Here is a 22233-nt window from a genome sequence, read left to right on the forward strand (position 1 = left end):
ATTGTGTGAGTCTCCACCCACCAAGAAATGCCCCATGAACACTTGAACTTATTCTTATGCCTCAGAGGCAAGTCCCAGGTGCACCCCTCCCCACACATCCCCCCATCACCAACACCCCACAACAGTGATCCTTCCCTGCTACAGTTGTGACCTTTCTGTGATACAAAACCTCTCCAAAAATGAAGCCCAAAGAATAACCAAATACAATTAACAATAAAAGAAAATAGTAACAATTTAAAAAATAACAAAACACAAAAATAAAAAATAAAATAATTGTAATTAAATATTTTTTATACATTGTGTCTTTCATCACTGTAAGATCTGTTATCTCTATGTACAATAACAATTTCTTCCATATGTTACCCTACTGTCTTATTTATTTTTTCATTTTTTTCTTCAAAGAAGCTTTTTACAGAAAAGTCACATAAAAATAAAGGGGATTCCCATACACCCAATGTCCTCCCCCTTTCCACTCTCCCCTATTAGTAACTTTTTACATGTGGATGGCACATTGGTTACAACTGCTGCACAAATTTTGAAATATTGCTACTAACCATGATCAATTGTTTACATTATGGTTTATATTTTGCACCACGCACTTTTATAGGTTTTGATGAAATATAAAATGGTCTGTATCTGTTATTGCAAGATCATGCAGAACAATTCTAATGCCTTAAAAATGCCCAATGTTCCATTTATTCTGTTATTCCTTCCCCCTTTTCCTTGGAACCTATGGGTACCAGTAAGTTTCAATATTTGAAGAATAAGATTCTTAGTTACTTGTAATAATATTGGCGGCTTGACATATTTGTCTGTTTTCTTTTATTAGGCACTGCCTATATTATCAAGAGATTCTTGTCCCCCCCCCCCCAATTGAGAATACAGCAGGATTCTCCAGGATGGGAGTTTAGTATTTTCTTGTTTATTGTGTGGGTCTCCATTCACCAAGATAACATGCTATGACAAGAATAACACTTACATATTCCACAGAAGCATGCCCCAGGTGCATCCTTTCCCACATATCCCCCCAAACCCAATGCCCTATGTCACTGACCCTTCCCTGCCATGTTTGCCAAAAGAACATTCCCATCATTGTAGTTTCAACCACAGATCTGCAAATTCCCAGAGTTCACCTGCTCCTTCCTCCAACCCTCCCCCAGTTCCAATGGATAGTCCAACCCAACCCCCTCACTCTATTCCCCCTTACAGATCAGCACCACTGAAACCAATTACATTACTGCATCACTCTCATGACCATCCACTGCCCAACCACACCCTCCCACCTTATCATAGATTTTGCCCATATGGGCATCAGCATACTACCTTCTACTACCTTTCTCTCTCCTGTTAATCTATCTTCCAGACCCTAGCTCTGTGAGTCTGCTTAATTTGCTTAAGTCATATAAGTGAAGTCATGTCATATGTGTGCTTCAGTGACATCACTCAACTTAAGGTCTTCAAGATTCATCCGTTATCCCGTGTTATAATACTGCATTCCTCCTGACAGCTGAGTAGTATTCCATTGTACGTATATACCAAAGCTTGCTTATCCATTCATCTGTTGATGGACATTGGTTTGCTTCCTACTTTTTGCAATAGAAACAACACACTCTTAAAAAATCATTGGGTCAAGGAGGAAATTGCCAAAGAAAACAGTAATTTCTTCAAAGCAAATTAAAAGGATAAGACAACATATAAAAATTTATGGGATGCAGCCAAAGCAGTACTAAAGAGGGAATTTGTAGCTCTAAATGCTACATTAAAAAAAGAACTAATAGTTAAAATCAAAGACCTAACTGTACACCTGGAGGAATCATAAAAAGAACAAAACTATTTGTAAAGCAAGCAGAAGGAAGGAGATAACAAAGATTAGAGCAGAATTAGATGAAATTGAGAATAAGTAAACATTATAAAGAATTAACAAAATCAAAAGTTGGTTCTTTTAGAAGATTAATACAATTGACAAATGCTTAGATAAACTAACAGCAAAAAAAGAGAAGATTCAAATAAATAAAATCAGAAATGAGAGAGGGGATATCACCACTGTATTACAAGAGAATACTTTGAAAAATTGTATGATAACATGATGGGCAATTTAAATGAAATGGACAAATTTCTAAAAATACATGAGCAACCTACATGAAAGAAAGAAGAAATAGAAGAACTCAACAGACCAATCACTAGTAGTGAATCTTCATTAGTAATAAAATATCCTCCAACCAAGAAAACTCCAGGACTAGATAGCTTCACAGGTGAACTCTACCAATTACTCCAGAAAGAACTAATACTAATCCTGCTCAAAGCCCTCCAAAAAATTAAACAGGAGGGAACACTATGAAATTCATTCTATGAAGCCAAAATCACCTTAATACAAAATCCACATAAAGATGCTACAAAAAAACTACATATCAGTCTCTCTAATGATCTGAGGTGCAAAAATCTTCAACAAAAAACTTGCTAATAAAATCCAGCAACACAGCAAATGAACTATACATCATGGTCAAGTGGATTTTATCCCAGATATGCAAAAATGGGTCAACATAAGAAAATCAATCAATGTAATACACCACATTAACAGATTGAAGGAAAAAAATCACATGATCATCTGTATTGGCACAGAAAACGCATACAACAAAATACAGCACCCTTCCTTGATGAAAACACTTCAGAAGATAGGAATAGAATGAAACTTCTTCAACATGACAAAGAGTATATATGAAAAATCCACAGGTAACATCATACTCAAGGGAGAAACACTAAAGCTTTCCCTCTAAGATCTGGAACAAGACAGTGATGTCCACTGTACTGTGTTATTTAAGATTGCACTGGAAGTATTTGCAGAAGCACATAGGCAAGAAAAAGAAATAAAAGGCATCTGGATTGGAAAGGACGAAATAAAAATTTCACTATTTGCATATGGTATGATCTTATATGTAGAATATCCCAAAAAGTAATCAAGGAGTTAATATGGCTAAGAGACTTCAAAATGAGTTGGGAGGTCATTAGATGGGTCATGCTGACACTTCCCTGAGACAGCCAAAGTAGATACAACCCCAGGTCCTGATGCTCTTGAGGGCTACAGAGACACACAGGTTCTATAGTCATGGCAGATGGCTCTGGAGTTCAGTGCCTTGTCAGTGGGCCCTACTTTGGATTTTGTGCTCCTAAGTGTGATGGAGTTGGACGTAGATGTGACCTTTCTACACATGCCTCTTCTATTACTTTTACTGAACCAGTGGTGAGTGCTGGGGTTGGTGTATACTCAGGAGACTTGAAACTCTGGACTGGCCATGTGCCAGCTGGGCCCTGAGTCTGAGCAGAGTTCCAACCCCTTCTCTCCAGTTTATTGGACTTACAGGTCAGCTAACAGGGAGGTGAAGATGGTCAACGAGAGGGTGACCGAGAGTACCTACAACTGCAAACAAGAGAATCGCATCTATCAGCCATGTGGGATCTAAGCAACCTGTTGATTTAGAGGTAGTGTGGACATCACCATCCCAGGGTCCACAGGATGGAGGAATAAAATATGGATTAGAGTGGATTTACTGGTATTCTACTATAGAACTATTGTGACTCTAGTGATGAAAGAAACTGCATCATTGTCGTAGAGACAGTGCCCACAGTAGTTGTTGAGGGCAGGGAGAGGGAAGAAGCGATGTGATGTGGGGGCATTTTCGGGACTTGGAGTTGTCCTAGATGATATTGCAGGGTCAGATGCAGGACATTATATATCCTGCCATAACCCACTGAATGGACTGGGTGAGAGTGTAAACTATAATGTAAACTATAATCCATGTGGTGCAGCAGTGCTCCAAAATAAATTCACCAAATGCAATGAATGTGTCACAATGATGAAAGAGGTTGTTGGTATGGGAGGAGTGTAGGGGTGTGGGGGGTATATGGGAACCTCTTATGTTTTTTAATGTAACATTTTTTGTGATCTATGTATCTTTAAAATAAGATAAATAATAATAAATAAATTAAAAATAAATAAATAAATCAACAAGCAATAGACTAGAAGATAATAATCCTAAAGCATGTATCTGGCAAGAACTGGTAACCATGATAGATAAAGAATTCCTAGAATTCAATAATAAGCAGCCAACCCAAATTAGAAATGTGCAAGAAATTTAACCAATTTATAAAAGAAGATATATGATTGTCCTATAGGCACATGCTCAATATTATTAATTATTAGAAAAATGCAATTTAAAACTCCAAGGAAATATCACAACAGACCCACCATAAATGCTGAAATTAACATGACTGACAACACTAGTATTGGCAAGGATGTGGAGCAATTACAACTCTCATATATTGATTACAGTGTAAAATGGTATAACCTACTTTGGTAAAAGTTCTCGCAGTTGCTTATGAAACTAAACATTCACCTACTCTGTGACCTAGCTTTCCTACTCCTGGGTATTTAATAGAATGAAATGAAAACCTATTCACAAAAAACACTTTGAACTGATCATTCATGGTAGCTTTATTCAAAATAGCCCCAAACTGGAAACAGCCTTTGTGTCTACTTATAAAAGAATGGATTCATACAATGGTATGAATTTCCAAAAGAGGCAAACTAATCAGGGGTGGTGAGAAAAAAAATCAAAAGAGTGGTTTCCTCTGTAGGTTATGGGTACAGTTTGTCTAGGATGGAGTATAAGAGAACTTTCTACAGCAATGGTAAGATTCTGTATACCGATAGGGGTTGGGTTACATAGTTGTATGAATTTGTCAAAACTTAATAGTTTTGAATTTCATTGTATGAAAATTTCATTTCAGAAGAAAAAACTGTAAACAAATATTGAATTCTACTTAATGATATAAATCTTGAAGTAGTTTATACGGAAATGTACTCATGTCTGCAATGTACTTTGAAATGCATAAAAATTAAGATTAATTGATGGATGCACAGAGAGATAGATAAATAGGTGATGAAGCAAATATAGTAATATCTTAACCTAGAATCTATGTGGCATATCCATGGGTTTTCCCTATAAAATGCTTTCAACTTTTATATATGTTTAAGAATGCTCATATAAAATGTTGGAAAAGATTGAGCACATACTCATTGTTCTAGGCAATGGGAATACAGAGATGACTGAGCGAGGGTTTCCCAGAGGGACTTACCAAGGTGATGTGTATTAGTATTTGTGTAGTTCCTGCTACAAGCTAGGGGCAAAGGCAGGGGCAAGAATTTATTTTTATCTTAGCAACTGATAATTTTAAGTATTATTGTAACTGGAAACTCATGACTTGTAGGTTAAGTGACTTATCCAAAGTAATATAGTCTATAAATGGCAGCTGGGATTTCAGACTGAACTTTTTAATTACCAAGTCCATACTTTTTGTATTATGTCAAATTTTGCAGCCACCTTCACCCTGCTCCTGTAATTCCTTCCCTGCTTTATTTTTTCCTTCCTAGTACTTATTATCATTTGATATACTACATATTTGCTTATTTATTTTCTATTAACTATCTCCTCTCACTAGAGTGAGAACTCCACAAAGGCTGTCATTTTTGTGTGTTGTGTTGTATCTCCAGTACCAAAAATAGTTCCTGCCCCTTGGTAGGTGCTCAAGAAATATTTGTTGAGTAAATTGAATTAATGAATAGTAAGAGTTAGCTTGAAATAAGTGGAATCAAAGAGGGTATAACAAATAAAAAACAGAATAAGAAAAACATTGGCAGCAAGATGGAAAATAATTTGCTCCAGAAGCCTAGGTCAGTTTTGTAGAAGAGTAAGAAGGAATCAGATCATGCAGAGCCTTATAAGTCATGAGGAAGGCTTTGGTTTTTCTCTGAAGGATTATAACAGAGGAATGGGAAGATAGGACTTGTATTTTAGAAATATAATTCTAGCTAGAGTATGAAGAATGAATGGAAGGGATCTCACAGTGGAAGGAGGAAGACCAGTTAGAAGGCTTTTACAATCATACAGAAAAGATATGTGCTGGTGGTCTCATTGAAAGAAGTGGTACTGTAGATGGAAAACAATGAGGGAGAGGGTGAAGTTAAATTTGACTCTTAATTTTCAGTTTGGGCAAATTGGTGGATGGTGATATCATTCAATGAGACTGGGAACAAAAGCGGAATAGAAGACCTGAAATGAATGGAGATGATAAAATCAGTTTTGAATATGATCTGTTATATGATCCTACGAGATATCTAAGTGGTAGTATACAGTAGATGATCAGATATATAGATCAGGACTTTGCATAAATATGGGGCAAGGAACATAAATTTTGTGATTATCTTGCCTTTGGGTATCCTAGCTGTTTGGTCACTGAGGATAATTTGGTGACTCTCATTTTAATAGTGTTCTCACTTTTAAATACTACCTCAAATATCTGCTGCATCAAATCTAGTATTACTACTGTTGACCTATTTATTATTAAAAGAAATTGTACTATATTAAAAAACTATAGAATACAAGATTAAAACATGGCAGATATAAGGATCTTAAGGATTTTCATTAGATTAAAAGGTTAAGATTTGTAAATGCATTACCGTGAGGGATAGTTCTTTGGTACTCACCTGATCAAATAGAGTTCTTTATTCCATGGGTAGATATTTAAAACAGGCCCAACCCCAATCATGTGGTTGTGACATTCTCCAACATTTTCAATATATTCATGCTTCAGTGGCACTTTGGTGAGGATTTCAAATTCCTCAGGTGCCTTTTGAAGTACCTGTTCTGCTGCATAGAATCCATCTACTAGTAGTGTCCTGCCACCTGTTCCTTCATGCTTAAGACAGTGAAATACTTGGATGCTAAAGAGGAAAAAAGAAAAGTAAGTTTTTACGTTCAGTGGCAAAAGAACATATCAAAATTCTAGAAAAGTATATATGAAATGACTACCGAAACTACTTGTGCTATTTTCTTTTCATGAAGAAATAAATCACATTTCCTGTTTACCGTCATATCTAGTTGTCCTTTTTTGTGTTATGAAGTATAAATGCTAGTAGAAGTTTCTTCTAAACAGATTCAACATGTATTGAAACCAATATGTGGCAGACAGAATAAGAAGTAGTCTCTGTTTTAAAGAAGCCCATATGCTAGAAGGAAGAGATGGAGCAAATATGACCAATAAAATATGACAGGATCTATAAGTGTACACAAGATACAGTGGAGTCGAAAGGAAAGAAATGATCTGTTTTAGTAGGGTGTTGTATAAATAAATGCTTTAGAGGAAAATGGGGATGGCTTTACTTAGTTTTTAAAAATGAGCATGTGTTGGGTTGGAATGAGACTGAAGTGAGGAGAGGGTATTCCAGGTAGAGAAAAAGCACAACCAAAGATACTAGTATACAAACAACAAGGCATATTCAAGGAAGAGAGTAAAAAGTTCCTATTGGCATAGGACAGAGAGCCACAGAAGGATTTTAAAATGGGCAACTCTATGGTAATATTAATATTTTAAAGAGTTGACTATGGTGGTAGCATGGAAGATGAGAGGAAGTCAGATGAGAGAAGTCTTAGACATCTGAAATAATAGAGAAAAATATTGAGGGCTTGAATTAAGAGAGAGGCATGTTGTAGAAAACTGGACACACCTGGGAGATATTACAGAAATATAACTGACAGGATTTTATAGCTGATTAGATGTGGAGGATGAAAGACTGGCAGAAATCTAGGAATACTCCAGGTTTTTCACTTGGGCAATTTTATGGAAGATAATGACATTTACTAAGACAGATAATGCAGGCAGATGTGCAATTGGATGCTAATGAAGAGGTATAGGGGGTTAGGGTTGATGTTCAGTTTAGGAATATGTTGTAATAGTTGAGTAATATTTGTCTGAATACATTGATAAGGAAAGGGAAGGTAACCATTAATTGACTAGCATACTAAAGCAGATCTTTCAAATTAACAAAGGGAAAATAAAATTAATAGCAATTTAATCAAATCAGCAAAGATAAGGAAAGCGTAAATAACAAAGTAAAATAAGTAATAAACATAAAGAAATATGGAAAGAATAAAATAAAGGGGACACAAATACAAATACAATTACAATGAGAAAGGTCAGTTCCGGCCATGTTGAACCTTCTGTGAAACATCTAGGTCAGGATTATTTAGCAGCAAGTTGATGTTTAAATACAAAGACAGGTAAAACTAAGAATGTAAATTTTGTTGTTGGTGGGTGATAGCTAAAGTTAAGAGTACAGAAGATATCATTTGAAGAGATCACTTCAAGTAAGAAAAGAAGAGAGACAGGGAGAAAACCCTGAAGAATAAAATTATTTGGACATGGATAGAGGATAATAAGCCAGAAAAGGAGGCTGAGGAAAAATGGTCATAAATACAGGAGAAAAGAAGGAAAGAAGGGATATTTATGAGGAGGTAGTGGTTCATGAGTTGCTCCAGGGGTTAAGTAATTTGAAGACTGAAAGTTACATATTGTATACTGCAATAAAGTTGCTAGTAACTTTGGAAAGAGTAATTTTATTTGGCACTGAGATAGGAAAACTAGTTGACTCGGGGTTTGAGTGAATGGGAAGTGAGAATGAAAAGAAAGTGATCATGAGGTGCAGTGGTGCTCAGAGATGTATTCACCAAATTCAATGAATGTCTCATGATGATGGAGGAGGTGGTTGTTATGGGGGGAGGAGTGGGGTGCGGGGGATGGGGAGTATATGGGGACCTCATATTTTTGAACATAACATTAAAAAAATAAAGACAAAAAACAATAATAATAATTAAAAAAATAAAAATAAAGCATACAAAAAAAAAAAAAGTGAATGTAAATAATTCTGAGAAGCTTAGCTGTGAAGGGGACGAAAGACAGGGCCAGAGCTAGAGGGAGCTAGAGTTCAGAGAAATGTACATAAATAGATATTTAAGATACAAGAAGCTGATAAGAAAGAGTCAATAGGTATGTAAAAACTGAAGATACAAGAGAGGGAAGGAAATATGATGGAGAAAAATCCTCAAGGAGGCTGGAATGAATCTGAGATCCAGAGAGCTTAATTTATTTGTCCAAGATTACAAAGCCAATAAGTATTCAAGCTGGGATGCAAATCCAGGTCTGGTCAATGCCATAGCTTGAACTCTTAACCACCATTGCTATACAGGCATACCTCTTTTTATTGCATTTCACTTTATTGCACTTCTCAGACGTTGTTTTTTTACAGATTGAAGGTTTGTGGCAGTCCTGCCTCAAGCAAGTCTATTAGCACCATTTTTCCAACAGCACGTACTCACTTAATGTCTCTATGTCACATTTTGATAAGTCTCACAATATTACAATCTTTTCCCTTGTTATTATATCTGTTAAGGTGATCTGTGATCTTTGATGTTATAATTGTTTGGGGGAGCCATGAGCCACACCCACAGAAGATGGCCAACAGTCAATAAACGTTGAGTGTGTTCTGACTGCTCCACTACCTCTCTCCCTCTCTTGTTTTGCTTCATTGAAGAACATTCTTAAATTTATACTATTAAACACACTCATCATCTACAACAGGGTTCATTTTGTTATACATTCCCATGTTTCATCCTTTAGCTTTTTTTCTAGTGACATACACAACCTTAAATTTTCCCTTTCAACCACAGTCATACTCATATTGGTGCAGCTAATTACTGTCAATCTAATGTGCTATCATCACCTCTATCAAATTCCTAGCATTTACAATAAACCTTATTACCAATTCTGCACAAATTAAGTCACTGCTCTCCATTCTCTATCGTCATTCTATCTTCTGGTGACCAGTCTTCTAGCTATTAACTCCCTGACTTTGCTCATTACATTTAGTTCACATTATACAATTGTATAGTATTTGTTCTTTTGTGTCTGGATTGTTTTGTCCAATATAATATTCTCAAGGTTCATCCATGTTTTAACATGCTTCCTGACTTCATTTCTTTGTACAGTTGAATAATATTCCATTCTATGCAAACATTAGATTTTGTTTATCCATTAATTTGTTGATGGGCACCTGGCTTGTTTACCATCTTTTTGCAATTGTGAATAATGCCTCCATGAACAATGATGTATAAATGTCTGTGTCCCTACTTTCAGTTCTTCTGAGTATAAACCTAGGAGTGGGACTGAAGGATCTTATGGAAGCTCTATATTTAAATTTCTAAGGAACTGCCGAACAGTCTTCCACAATGGCTGCACAATTCTACACTCTTACCAATAGTGAAAAAGCATTCCCATTTCTCTTCATCCTTTCCAACATATGTAGTTTTCTTTTGTTAATATTGGCCATTCTAATAGGTATGAAAGTTATCTCATTATAGTTGTGATTTGCATTTTCCTAATAGTAGCGTTGAACACCTTTTCACGTGGTTTTTGGCATTTGTATATCCTCTTTGGGAAAACATTTATTCATATCTTTTCCCCATTTTTAAATTGAGTTGTTTGCCCTTTGGATGCTGAGTTGTAGGATGTCTTTATATATCATGGATATTAAACCGTTATAAGATATGTTGTTTCCAAATATTTTCTCCCATTGAGTAGGCTGGCTTTTCACCTTCTTGGCAAAGTCCTTTGAAGTATAAAAACATTTAATTTTGAGAAGGTCCCATTTATCTATTTTTTTCTTTCCTTACTCATGCTTTGGGTATAAGGTCTAAGAAACTACCTCCTATCACAAGATCTTGAAGATGCTCTCCTAAATTTTCTCCTAGAAGTTTTACAGTCTTTGCTTTTATATTTAACTCTTCGATCCTTTTTGAGTTATTTTTTTGTATAAGGAGTGAGATAGGGGTCATCTTCCATTCTTCTGGATATGGATAACCAGTTAAACAAACACCATTTGTTGAAGACACTGTTCTGTCCCATTTGACTGAGCTTGGTATTCTTGTCAAACACCAATTAATAGTAGAGATGAGGTTCTATTTCTGAACTCTTCATTTAATTCCATTAATCTATATGCTTATCTTTATGGCAGTATCATGGTGGTTTTTTGTTTTGTTTGTATGTTTTTTTTTAGAAGGTGCCAGGGATCGAACCCAGGACCTCGTACATGGGAAGCAAGTGCTCAACCACTGTGCTACATCTACTCCCCAAAAGATTATATTTTGTTTGTTTGTTTTTTAGGAGGTACCGGGGATTGAACCCAGGACCCTCATACATGGAAAGCAAGTGCTTAACCACTGAGCTACATCTGCTCCCTCCCATGGTGTTTTGAACAATGTAGCTTCATAATATGTTTTAAGGTCAGGAACTGTAAGTTGACCAACTTGGTTCTTCTGTTTTAAGATATTTTTTTATATTTGGGGTCCCTTTCCTTTCCAAATAAATTTGGTAATTGACTTTTCCAATTCTGTAAAGTAGGCTGTTGGAATTTTGATTGGGATTGTTTTGCATTTGTAAATCAATTTGGTAGAATTGACATCTTAACGATATTTTGTCTTCCAGTCCATGAAGCTGGAATATCCTTCCATTTGTTTAGGTTCTCTTTCTTTTAGCAATGTTTTGTACTTTTCTGAGTGCCAATCTTTATATCCTTGGTTAAATTTATTCCTAGATATTTCATTATTTTAGTTGTTATTGTAAATCAAATTTGTTTCCTGATTTCCTCCTCAGATTGTTCATTTCTAGTGTACAGAACCACTACTAATTTTTGTATGATCTTTTATCTTGCCACTTTGCTGAATTCATTTATTAGCTCTAGTAGTTTCATTGTTATTTTTTGGGGCTTTCTAAATATGTGATCATGTCATCTGCAAATAGTGAAATCTTTACTTCTTCCTTCCCCTTTCTTTTTCTTGCCTACTTGCTCTAGACAAAAATTCTATTACATATTGAATAACAGTGGTGAGAGTTGGCATACTTGTCTTCATTCCAATCTTAGAAGGAAAGCATTCAGTCTTTCACCATTGAGTATGATGATGCCTGACAGCTTTACTTATATGCCCTTCTATTCCTTCTTTTCTTCTTCTATTCCTATCTTTTGAAGTGTTTTTTTTAACAATAAAGGATACTGTAGTTTGTCAAATACCTTTTCTGTGTCAATAGAAAGGATCATGTGGTTTTTCTCCTTTGATTTGTTAATGTGGTGTATTACATTAATTGATTTTCTTTTTTTTTCAAACTTTTTTAAAAATTCAGCAAGTAAAATGACAGACAAAAGGCTGCTCAACAAGTGATGGAAGCATTACTCTGGAAAAGTTCTGTCCAGGAACTTTTATCTCATCTTCTGAAACAAACTCAATTGTTCCTCCAGTGTTCAGAAAGATACACTGATGAATACAGATTAAATGACATAATCAATTGATTTTCTTGTGTTGAACCATCCTTGCATACTTGGGTTAAAACCCATTTGGTCATGGTGTACACTTCTTTTAATGTGCTGTTGGATTCAGTTTGCAAGTATTTTGTTGAGGATTTTTGCATCTATCCTTATTAGAGAGTTTGGTGTCTAATTTTCTTTTCTTTTATCTTTTTTTAAAAAAAAGATTTATTTATTTATTTAATTTCCCCCCCTCCCCTGGTTGTCCGTTCTTTGTGTCTATTTGCTGCGTCTTGTTTCTTTGTCCGCTTCTGTTGTCGTCAGCGGCACGGGAAGTGTGGGCGGCGCCATTCCTGGGCAGGCTGCACTTTCTTTTCACGCTGGGCGGCTTTCCTCACGGGCGCACTCCTTGCGCATGGGGCTCCCCCACGCGGGGGACACCCTTGTGTGGCACGACACTCCTTGCGCGCATCAGCACTGCGCATGGTCAGCTCCACACGGGTCAAGGAGGCCTGGGATTTGAACCGCGGACCTCCCATATGGTAGACGGACGCCCTAACCACTGGGCCAAAGTCCGATTCCCTTCTTTTATCTTTATCTGACTTTGATATTCGGTTGATATTGGCTTCATCAAATGAGTTAGGAAGTGTTCCCACATGTTCAATTTTTTGGAAGAATGTGAGGAGGATTGGTATTAATTATTGAAATGATTGGTAGAATTCACCTGTGAATCCATCTGGTCCTGGGCTTTTCTTAGTTGGGAAGCTTTTGATGACTGATTCAATCTCTTTACTTGTGATTTGTTTGTTGAGTTCTTCTACTTCTTCTCATGTCAGTGTAGGTAGTTTGTGTTTTTATGAAGTTTTCCATTTCACTTAAGTTGTCTAATTTGTTGGGAGACAGTTGTTCATAGTATCTTCTTATGATCTTTCTTATTTCTGTGGGATCAGTAGTAACATCCTGTATTAGTCCAGCCAAAGGGGTGCTGATACAAGATACCAGAAATTTGTTGGCTTTTATAAAAGGTATTTATTTAGGGTAGAAGCTTACAGCTACCAGGCCATAAAGCAAACATTACTTCCCTCACCAAAGGATGTTGCCACGTGTTGGAGCAAGATGTCTGCTGATGTCTGCAAGGATTCTGGCTTCCTCTTCCTCTTAAGGCTCCATGTCAGCTGTAGGTTGGGATAATTCTTGTCTCTCTCCTGGGGCTCATTTCATGGGGCTTAGCTGCTCTGGTCTCTCCACAAGGCCAACTGTAGACTATCAGGCTTGTCTTTCTCCCTGGGGCCTCTGCCATGTCTAATGGAGCCTTCTCTCCTTCCTCACATATCTACTTCTTTGTGTGCTTACTTCCCAGGGTTCCAATATCAAAACTAACTTTCTCCTCTGCCATGAACTTTTCTCTGAGTCCCAATGGGGTGGGGACTCAACATCTTACTGATGTGGCCCAATCAAAGGCTTAATCCTTATTTATTTATTTATTTATTTTTTTTTTAAATTTTTTAATTTTTTATTGACTTTGTAATAATATTACATTAAAAATATATATGTGAGGTCCCATTCAACCCCACCCCCCCACCCCCCCTCTCCCCCCCCCCCCAACAACACTCGTTCCCATCATCATGACACATCCATTGGATTTGGTAAGTACATCTTTGGGCACCTCTGCACCTCATATACATTGGTTCACATCATGGCCCATACTCTCCTCTATTCCATCATGTAGGCCCTGTGAGGATTTACAATGTCCGGTGATTACCTCTGAAGCACCATCCAGGGCAGCTCCATGTCCCGAAGACGCCTCCACCTCTCATCTCTTCCTGCCTTTCCCCATACCCTTTGTCCATTATGTCCACTTTTCCCAATCCAATGCCACCTCTTCTATGTGGACACTGGATTGGTTGTGTCCATTGCACCTTTATGTCAAGAGGAGGCTCAGATTCCACCTGGATGCTGGATGCAATCCTCCCATTTTCAGTTGTAATCACTCTAGGCTCCATGGTGTGGTGGTTGTCCTTCTTCACCTCCATCTTAGCTGAGTGTGGTAAGTCCAATAAATCAGATTGTAGGTGCTGGAGTCTGTTGAGGCTCAGGATCTGGCTATCACATTGTCAGTCCAGAGATTCAAATCCCCTAAATATATCTTAAACCCCAACATTAACTGCACCTCCAGCACATTAGCATGAAAGTCTTATGAAGGGAGATCCCATCTGAGTCCAGATTCATCACACATAAACACCATTTCCAAAGAGGGGCCATCTGCCCTGGTAGTTAACCCCATCGGCCATGACCATAACTCCCATGGGTCTCTTTAGCCCTCAAAGGAACCAATATCTGGGGGTTGTATCTGCTTTATCTGTCTCTCTGACTCTGCTCAGTTGTGCATGAGGGCAAACCTTCTGCCAGCCTCCAGACTCTTTTTTAGAAACTCGTAGCCATATAAACTCATTTCTCCTTTCCATTTCCCCCTTACTTTAGGTCAAACAGCATTTTAAAGTCATGGTATTTTATGTAGACATGGATATTCTGCTTTAATCCTTATTTAATAAAGTAAAAGTGAAATTTCTGAATCCAATCCAATCTAATAGGCCCAGAGGAACAGACCAGTTCACAAACATAAACCAATATCTGTTTTTGGAATTCATAAACAATATCAAACTGCTACACATCCCCCTGTCAGTTCTGATTTTATTTATTTGCATCTTCTCTCCATTTTTACCTTTGTCATTCTAGTTACCTATTTGTCAATTTTCTTGATTATCTCAAATTTTGGTTTTGTTGATTCTCTCTATTGTATTTTTGTTCTCAATTTCATTTTTTGTACTCTAATCTTTATTATTTCTTTCCTTCTTCTTGCTTTTGCTTCTAGTTTCTCCAGGTGTGCAGTTAGGTCTTTGATTTTAGCTCTTCTTTTTTAATGTAAACATTTAGGGTTATAAATTCCCTCCTCAACACTGCCTTTATTGAATCCTATAGGTTTTTTTTTTTTTTTCAGGTTCTGGGAGCTGGGGATGGAACCCGGGACCTCATATGTGGGAAGCCAGTGCTTGACCACTGAGCAACATCAGCTTCCCTGAGTTGTTTTTATGTTTTTTTGTTTTGCTTGTTGTTCATTTTTGTTTTTTTTAGGAGGAGGCATGGAGAATAGAACCCAGGACCTCCCATGTGGGAGGTGGGAGCTCAATCACTTGAGTCACATCCAATCTCCACCAAAGGTTCTGATATGTTTTTTCTCATTTTCATTTGTCTTGAGATATTTACTGATTTCTTTCGCAATTCCTTCTTTGACTCAGTGATTGTTTAAAAGAGTTGTTTAACTTCCATGTATGTGTGAATATTCCTACTCTCCACCTGTTATTGATTTCCAGCTTCATTCAGGTATGATCAGAGAAAGTGCTTTGTAAAATTTCAGTCTTTTAAAATTCATTTAGATCTGTTTTGTACCCCAGCCTATGGTCTATCCTGGAGAGAATCCATGAGCACTTGAAAGGAATGTATAACCTGATGTTTGGGGGTGCAGTGTTCTATATATGCCTGTGAGGTCTAGTTAATTTATTGTATTCCTCAAGCTTTCTCTTTCCTTATTGATTCTTTGTTCAGATGTTTCATTCATTGATAGAGTGGTGTAATGAAGTCTCCAACTATTACTGTAGAGAAATCTATTTCTCCCTTTAGTTTTTCTTGTGTTTGCCTCAAGTATTTCGGGGTCCCTTGGTTAGGTCCATAAATATTTATTATTATTTCTTCTTGGTGAAATATTCTTTTATTAATATAGAGTGTCCTTCCTCATCTCTTATAATAGTTTTGCATTTAAAATATATTTTGTCTGATATTAGTGTAGCTATTCCAGCTATTTTTTGTTATGGTTTGCATGAAATATCTTTTTCCAACCTTTCATTTTCAGTCAACTTGTGTACTTGTGTATAAGGTGAATCTCTTGTAGGCAGCATATAGAAGGTTCATATTTATTAAATACATTCTGCCAGTTTGTGGTCTTTTGATTAGGAATTTCTACCCATTAACATTCAATGTTATTACTGTAAAGGCATTACTTCACCCATTTTATCCTTTGGTTTCTCAAGTCATATCTTACTATTGTATGTCTTTTACTCTTTCAGTTACACCTTACTAATAATCTGTAATTCTGCATTCTTCTATAAGCCTCTCTTGTTTTTTTCCTTTCAGCCAGCAGCTCTCCCATTAATACTTCTTGTAAAGCCATTCTCTTGGTGCCAAACTCTCTGTTTCTGTTTACCTGTGAAAACTTTAAACTCACCCTCATTTCTGAATGACCATTTCTTGAATAAAGAATTTTTGGCTGGCAGTTTTATTCTTTCAGTATATTAAATATATCATACCACTGCCTCCTTGACTCCACGGTTTCTGAGAAGTACACACTAAGTCTTAACGGACATCCTTCATATGTGATGGATTGTTTTTCTCTTTGTGCTTTCAGAATTCTCTTTTTATCTCTGTCATTTGACATTGTGAACAGTAGGTGTGTCATAGTAGGTCTATTCATATTTATTCTGTTTGGAGGACATTGTCTTTCTTGGACAGTAATTTTTATTATGCTGTCATTTAATTCCCCAAGATCCTGCTCAGTTTTTTCCATTCTTTTTTTTCTGTCTGCTCTTCTGTCTTTTCAAGTTCTGATGCCCTGTCTTCCAATTCACTTATCCAATTTTCTGCCATTTCATATCTGCTGTTGTATGCTTCTACATATTGTGTCCTTCATGCCTATAAGCTCTGTTATTTTTCTTCGCAAGCTTTCAAATTCTTTACACTTACTCAATATCTTTTTAATATCCTTTATATCTTTAGCCATATTTTCCTTCAATTCCTTGAATTGATTTAGGAGATTTATGTGAATATCATTAATTAGTTGTTTTAAATCCTGTGCCTCATCAAGGTTTTTAATATGTTCCTTTAGCTGGGTCATATCTTCCTGTTTCTAAGTATGGCTTGTAACATTTTGCTGGTGTCTAAATATTTGATTATATTGTTGAGTTCACTCCAGTTGTTAATTTATCTTTCTTGTTTAGGAGTTTACTGGTGTTTTTTTTTTTTTTTTTTTACAAAATTCTTCAATTCTTGGTTCAAATTATTCTAGATTTTAAAAATTTCCCATGTTTAAATGATCAAAACAGGTTCAAGGATACGATATTGGGGGCACAGACCAGTTCCAAATGGGCCTGGGAATAGGAACAGGAAGGACTCCCAGAAGACTTTTTTCCTTCACTTTCCCAGCCTGCTAGTAGATGGCATTCTTTGATGAACCTTTCCATGGAGGTGTATCTTTCAACCTCTGTTGGCTGGTGTTTTCAGGCTGGTTAGAGTCAGGATTCAAAGCTTGGCCCTGCTGTTTAAACCCACTGAAGAAAAACTACACTCAGCCCTCTGTCACACCTTCCCTCTTCCAAGGAAGGAAAACATCTGCTTCCTTTTCATTTGGTGGCAGTCATGGATTTTACCTAGGCTATTTGCCTAATAGGTCAGGGATGGGTGCTCTTCCCTGCTGTGGGACTCTTTAGCTCTCTGTGTTGCTCCCTCCTGGACAATGCATGCAGCATTCCCCTGGTTTGTAGATCCCCAAAGCAGCCTCTTTGGACAGTTTCTGCCCTTCTTCCACTTCCTTTATAAGAGAGTTGAGCCCTGTGACCTATTAAAATGCCACTTCCCCAGAACTTTCTTACTGATTATTTTAAGCTCAATGTTGAGCTCTACTGCACAGAAGAAAAGACTCCTTTGAAAATATTCATGTTCACTGACAATGTATCTGGTGACCCAAGAGCTCTAATGGAGATGTACAAAGAGTTTAATGTTGTTTTCATGCCTGCAAACATGACATTCATTCTATGCCCATTGATTATGGAGTCATTTCAAATTTCATGTCTTATTCTTTAAAAAATACATATTTTTTCAAAGGTATAGCTGCTATAAATTACTCTGCTCAATCTGGCAAAGTAAACTGAAAACCTTCTGGAAAGGATTCACCATTTAGATGCCAAGAAGGACATTCATGGTCATCATGGGAGGAGGTCAAAGTATCAATATTAACAGGAGTTTGGAAGAAGTTGATTCCCACCCTCATGGATGACTTTGATGGGCTGAAGACCTCAGTGGAGGAAGTAACTGCAGATGTGGTAGAAAAGTAAGAGAACTAGAATTAGAAGTGGAGCCTGGAGATGTGACTGAATTGCAGTCTCATGGTAAAACTCAATCTGATGAGGAGTTGCTTCTTATGGATGAGCAAAGAAAGTGGTTTCTTGAGATGAAATCTACTCCCAGAGAAGTGAACATTGATTAAATGACAACAAAGGATTTAGAATATTATGAAAACTTAGTTGACAAAGCAGTGACAGTCTTTGAGAGGATTGATTCCAAGTTTTAAAGAAGTTCTACTGTAGATAAAATGTTATAGCACTGCATGGCATGCTATAGAGAAATAGTTCATGAAAGCAAGAATCAATCAACATGGGAAACTCTATTGTTGTCTTATTTTAAGAAATTGCCACAGCCACCCTAACCTTCTACAACCACCATCCAGATTACTGAGACAAGACCCTCTACCATCAAAAAAGATTATGACTTGCTGAAGGTTCATACGATGGTTAACATATTTTTAGTAATACAATACTTTTAATTAAAGTATGTACTTTTTAAAAGAAATAATATTATTGTACACACTTGATAGACTCCAGTATCATGTAAACATAACTTTTATATACGCTGGGAATCCAAAAAAAATTATGTAACTCACTTTATAGTGATATTTGCTTTACTGCATCAGTCTGGAACTGCACCCTCAATATCTCCAAGGTAAGCTTGTACCGATAATGTATTTCTTCCTTGCCATTGACTAGAAAGGGTTAAATTAAAGACATAGACAATTGCTTCTCTTTGGTGGTAGTCAGAGGGGTAAAAGCTAGTTAGTATTTGAGATCCAACCCTTGTCTAGCTTATTCGCATCCATTTCCTCTTTCTGCCTTCTGCATCTTCTAGAATGAGGCTGCAGGGCGGTTGGTCTCTCCACATATCTATAACATTGAGCAGGATCTCTAAAAGATGTTTAATTTTTTCCAGTCTTGAACAGAACATTCTTAAGTTCCAAATGCTTAAAGGAAATCAATGTTACCACAATCAACTGCATATTATCACCTTTTCTTACTTTTATAAATTCATAGTGCATGCCCATTACTAATCTCTTTGCATCTCAGGCCTCTAAGCTTACAGTCAATACCATTGCTGCCAACAACAAAATAACAACTACCAAGGTACCTATAATAGTGGCAAATGGGAGGAAAGTTAAATATGAAATATATTATCTTAGGCTCAATAGTTTTTGATTCTACAAGAAATATTTTTTTCCAATCAGTATTCCTTTCTGATTTATTTTAAATGTGATTCAAATTCCTCTTAATACCATACTCAAAGCAGCTGTTTATGAAGGATGGACCCCTTTGCAATATTATAATAATTCAATGCAAAAAAAAGACAAATTATAAAACTAATGGTTAACCAATATTTTTGTAAATTATTTATAGTTAGCATGAGAAAAAATAATATTCAACAAAATTACATGGTGGCTGATGGGTATGGGGAATGGCAGGAAGAGATGAGATGTGGAGGCGCCTTTGGGACTTGGAGTTGCCCTGGATGGTGCTTCAGGGGCAATCACCGGACATTGTAAATCCTCCCAGGGCTCACTGGATGGAATGGGGGAGAGTGTGGGCCATGATGTGGACCAATGACCATGAGGTGCAGAGATACCCAGAGATGTACTTACCAAATGCAATGGATGTGTCATGATGATGGGAGTGAGTGTTGCTGGGGGGGGGAGGGGTGCGGTGGGGGTGATGGGGTCGAATGGGACCTCATATTTTTTTAATGTAATATTTTTACAAAATCAATTAAAAAAAAAAGGTATAAAAAAACCAAAATTAATACTCCATTTACGTAGTAAGGTAGGCTTTCAATCATTTTATTTTTTTATTTTTTTGACTTTTGTAAATCATTTTAGAAATGTTCATGCTTATGAGTTTAAAGAAGACTGAGCTAGGGTTTCTCAAAGTGATCATGTTTCTAGGAGAAGAGAAAGAAATAGTTTCATAAATCAACAGCAGTCAGATATGATATTGGTTCAAAATGAATGGAATATGATTAAGAAATTACTCAATACCATCCATCACATGGTACCAGCCCCAGTTTTTAAAAAGTCTAATTTACCTACCCACAGGGCTCTTGAAAATAGGTTGTGTCAGTGTGCCGATCCAGAGCTAGCTTGGTGTACGCAGTGTCATCCCTGGAGAAATCTGAAGTGAAATACCACATCCTTCCAAAGATGGTTTCTCTGTCAAATGAAATAAAGGAAAACCTATTAGGTATTTGATATTTTAAGTTTTGTCTTTCAAAACTTTTCCCAATGTTTTCTATAATTCCTCAGTTACAAATAATAAATTTTTTGGCTCCAGGTTTCCATCCATAAGTTGAAGATGGCAGCTGAATACATTAGTCATAACAACTCTGTCACTGATTCGTATTCTAGAAATTCAAGGGGAAACTATGGAAGTAAAATATATTCTGAAAGAGTAGGGAATCATCACATTCTGTTTATGTGCATATTTTTAAATATTCTTCACATTCAAGGTCCTTTCCTATTTTTACCTTCCCTGCTTTTTAAAAAAAGATGTTTATATGCAGCTGCTTTATAAGTGATTTATGAAAACCCTCACACATCCTTTGGACATGGAGGAAGAAGAAAAAGAACAAAATATAGTTATGAAGTACTTACTGAGATTTGCTGTACGGTTGTTGCATCTCTCCTTGAGGTACACAATCATAGATTTTGATTTTATACTTATTTTCCTGGTGGGCTCAGTCGTGACTAAAGGTCACTTTAATTCTTTAGCTTTCAGAATTCATCTTTCTCTCTCTGAAACCTTCAAGTCCAAATAAGAATTGTACTTCCTCTTGAACTATAATCGGTAAACCTTCTCAATTTATTGTTTACCAGCACAAATTCCTTTATTTGAGAGTTCTCACTGTATTTCAAACTGGATGGTTTACAAATGTTCCTGATTATTCTCTGGTAGCATAGGGGGCAAATGATCCAGCATATTATCTTATATATGGGAAACAAAGGCATGTTGTTTCCATGGAGTATGTTACTTCCTTGACCACCGAGGCATACTGTCTCCATAGCTATGCATGCAGGTCACAAGTTTAGTAAGAAGATGTGCACATTCAGGTGGAATGAGGCAACCTGGGCAACAAGATTTATGAGTATGTTTTTTCGACAATCTAATTGAACACTGAGATTCTGTACTTTGAGTTATAATTATGGAGTTATTGTAAACTAAAATATAAATCTACTATGCACTGAAAGGGCTGAGGTAATGGGAATAGCTAACTAGAATAACTGCTTACTCCCACAAACGCTAGGGGTATAAAAAAGAGCCCCTGAAGTTAATAAACTTGTCTGATGAGCTTGAGGCTTCAATGCTCTCAGATTCCCTGATCCCAATCTTCCTTTGTCTTTTATTCCTGATACCCTTCGGGTCCTCGACTCTGACACTTATACACAATGAGGTATATCTGGATCTTATGAAGTAAAAATAAGTTATTAATTTTAATAAAGTAGGTTTACATCATGTTCAATACTACAGAAGATCAATGTATATACCACCTAGAAATGCAGAATGGTACATGGAAAGAGCACTGGGTTTATTAGGAAACCTAAGGCATCTAAATCCCAATTGTACTGCTTACTAGCAGATTAATCCTGGGCAAGCTACTTAATACAGCTGACCCTTAGGTACCTTATCAGTAGAACAGGGGGCAAAATACATACTTTTCAGGATTATAATAATGACCAAAAGAAAAAAATGGGTATTAATGTGCTTGCTAAATGCTGTGTAGCGTAAGGCAGTATCACTAATAATATAACTAATTATAACTGGTCTCTGAATCAAGCCTCAGGAATTAGGTCAAAACTGGATGATCTTTCAATACCATCTTTTTTTTTTAAGCAATTTTATAGA

At 36.6% G+C, this 22233-nt stretch overlaps 1 protein-coding gene across 3 annotated transcripts in view; it reads right to left on the bottom strand.

Moving 5' to 3' along the window:
• TMLHE (trimethyllysine hydroxylase, epsilon) overlaps window positions 1-22233 on the bottom strand; it is a 211189-nt gene that overhangs the window by 49856 nt on the left and 139100 nt on the right. For all 3 annotated transcript variants that reach the window (XM_071213271.1, XM_004459296.4, XM_071213272.1), the window contains 2 exons: window positions 20424-20543; window positions 6542-6778 (listed from right to left, as the gene is read on the bottom strand). In XM_071213271.1, the coding sequence (XP_071069372.1) occupies window positions 6542-6778; window positions 20424-20543 (357 nt within the window). The remainder of the gene's footprint in view (window positions 1-6541; window positions 6779-20423; window positions 20544-22233) is intronic.

The sequence above is a fragment of the Dasypus novemcinctus genome, chromosome X (genome assembly GCF_030445035.2).
Source record: "Dasypus novemcinctus isolate mDasNov1 chromosome X, mDasNov1.1.hap2, whole genome shotgun sequence".
NCBI classification, from domain to species: domain Eukaryota; kingdom Metazoa; phylum Chordata; class Mammalia; order Cingulata; family Dasypodidae; genus Dasypus; species Dasypus novemcinctus.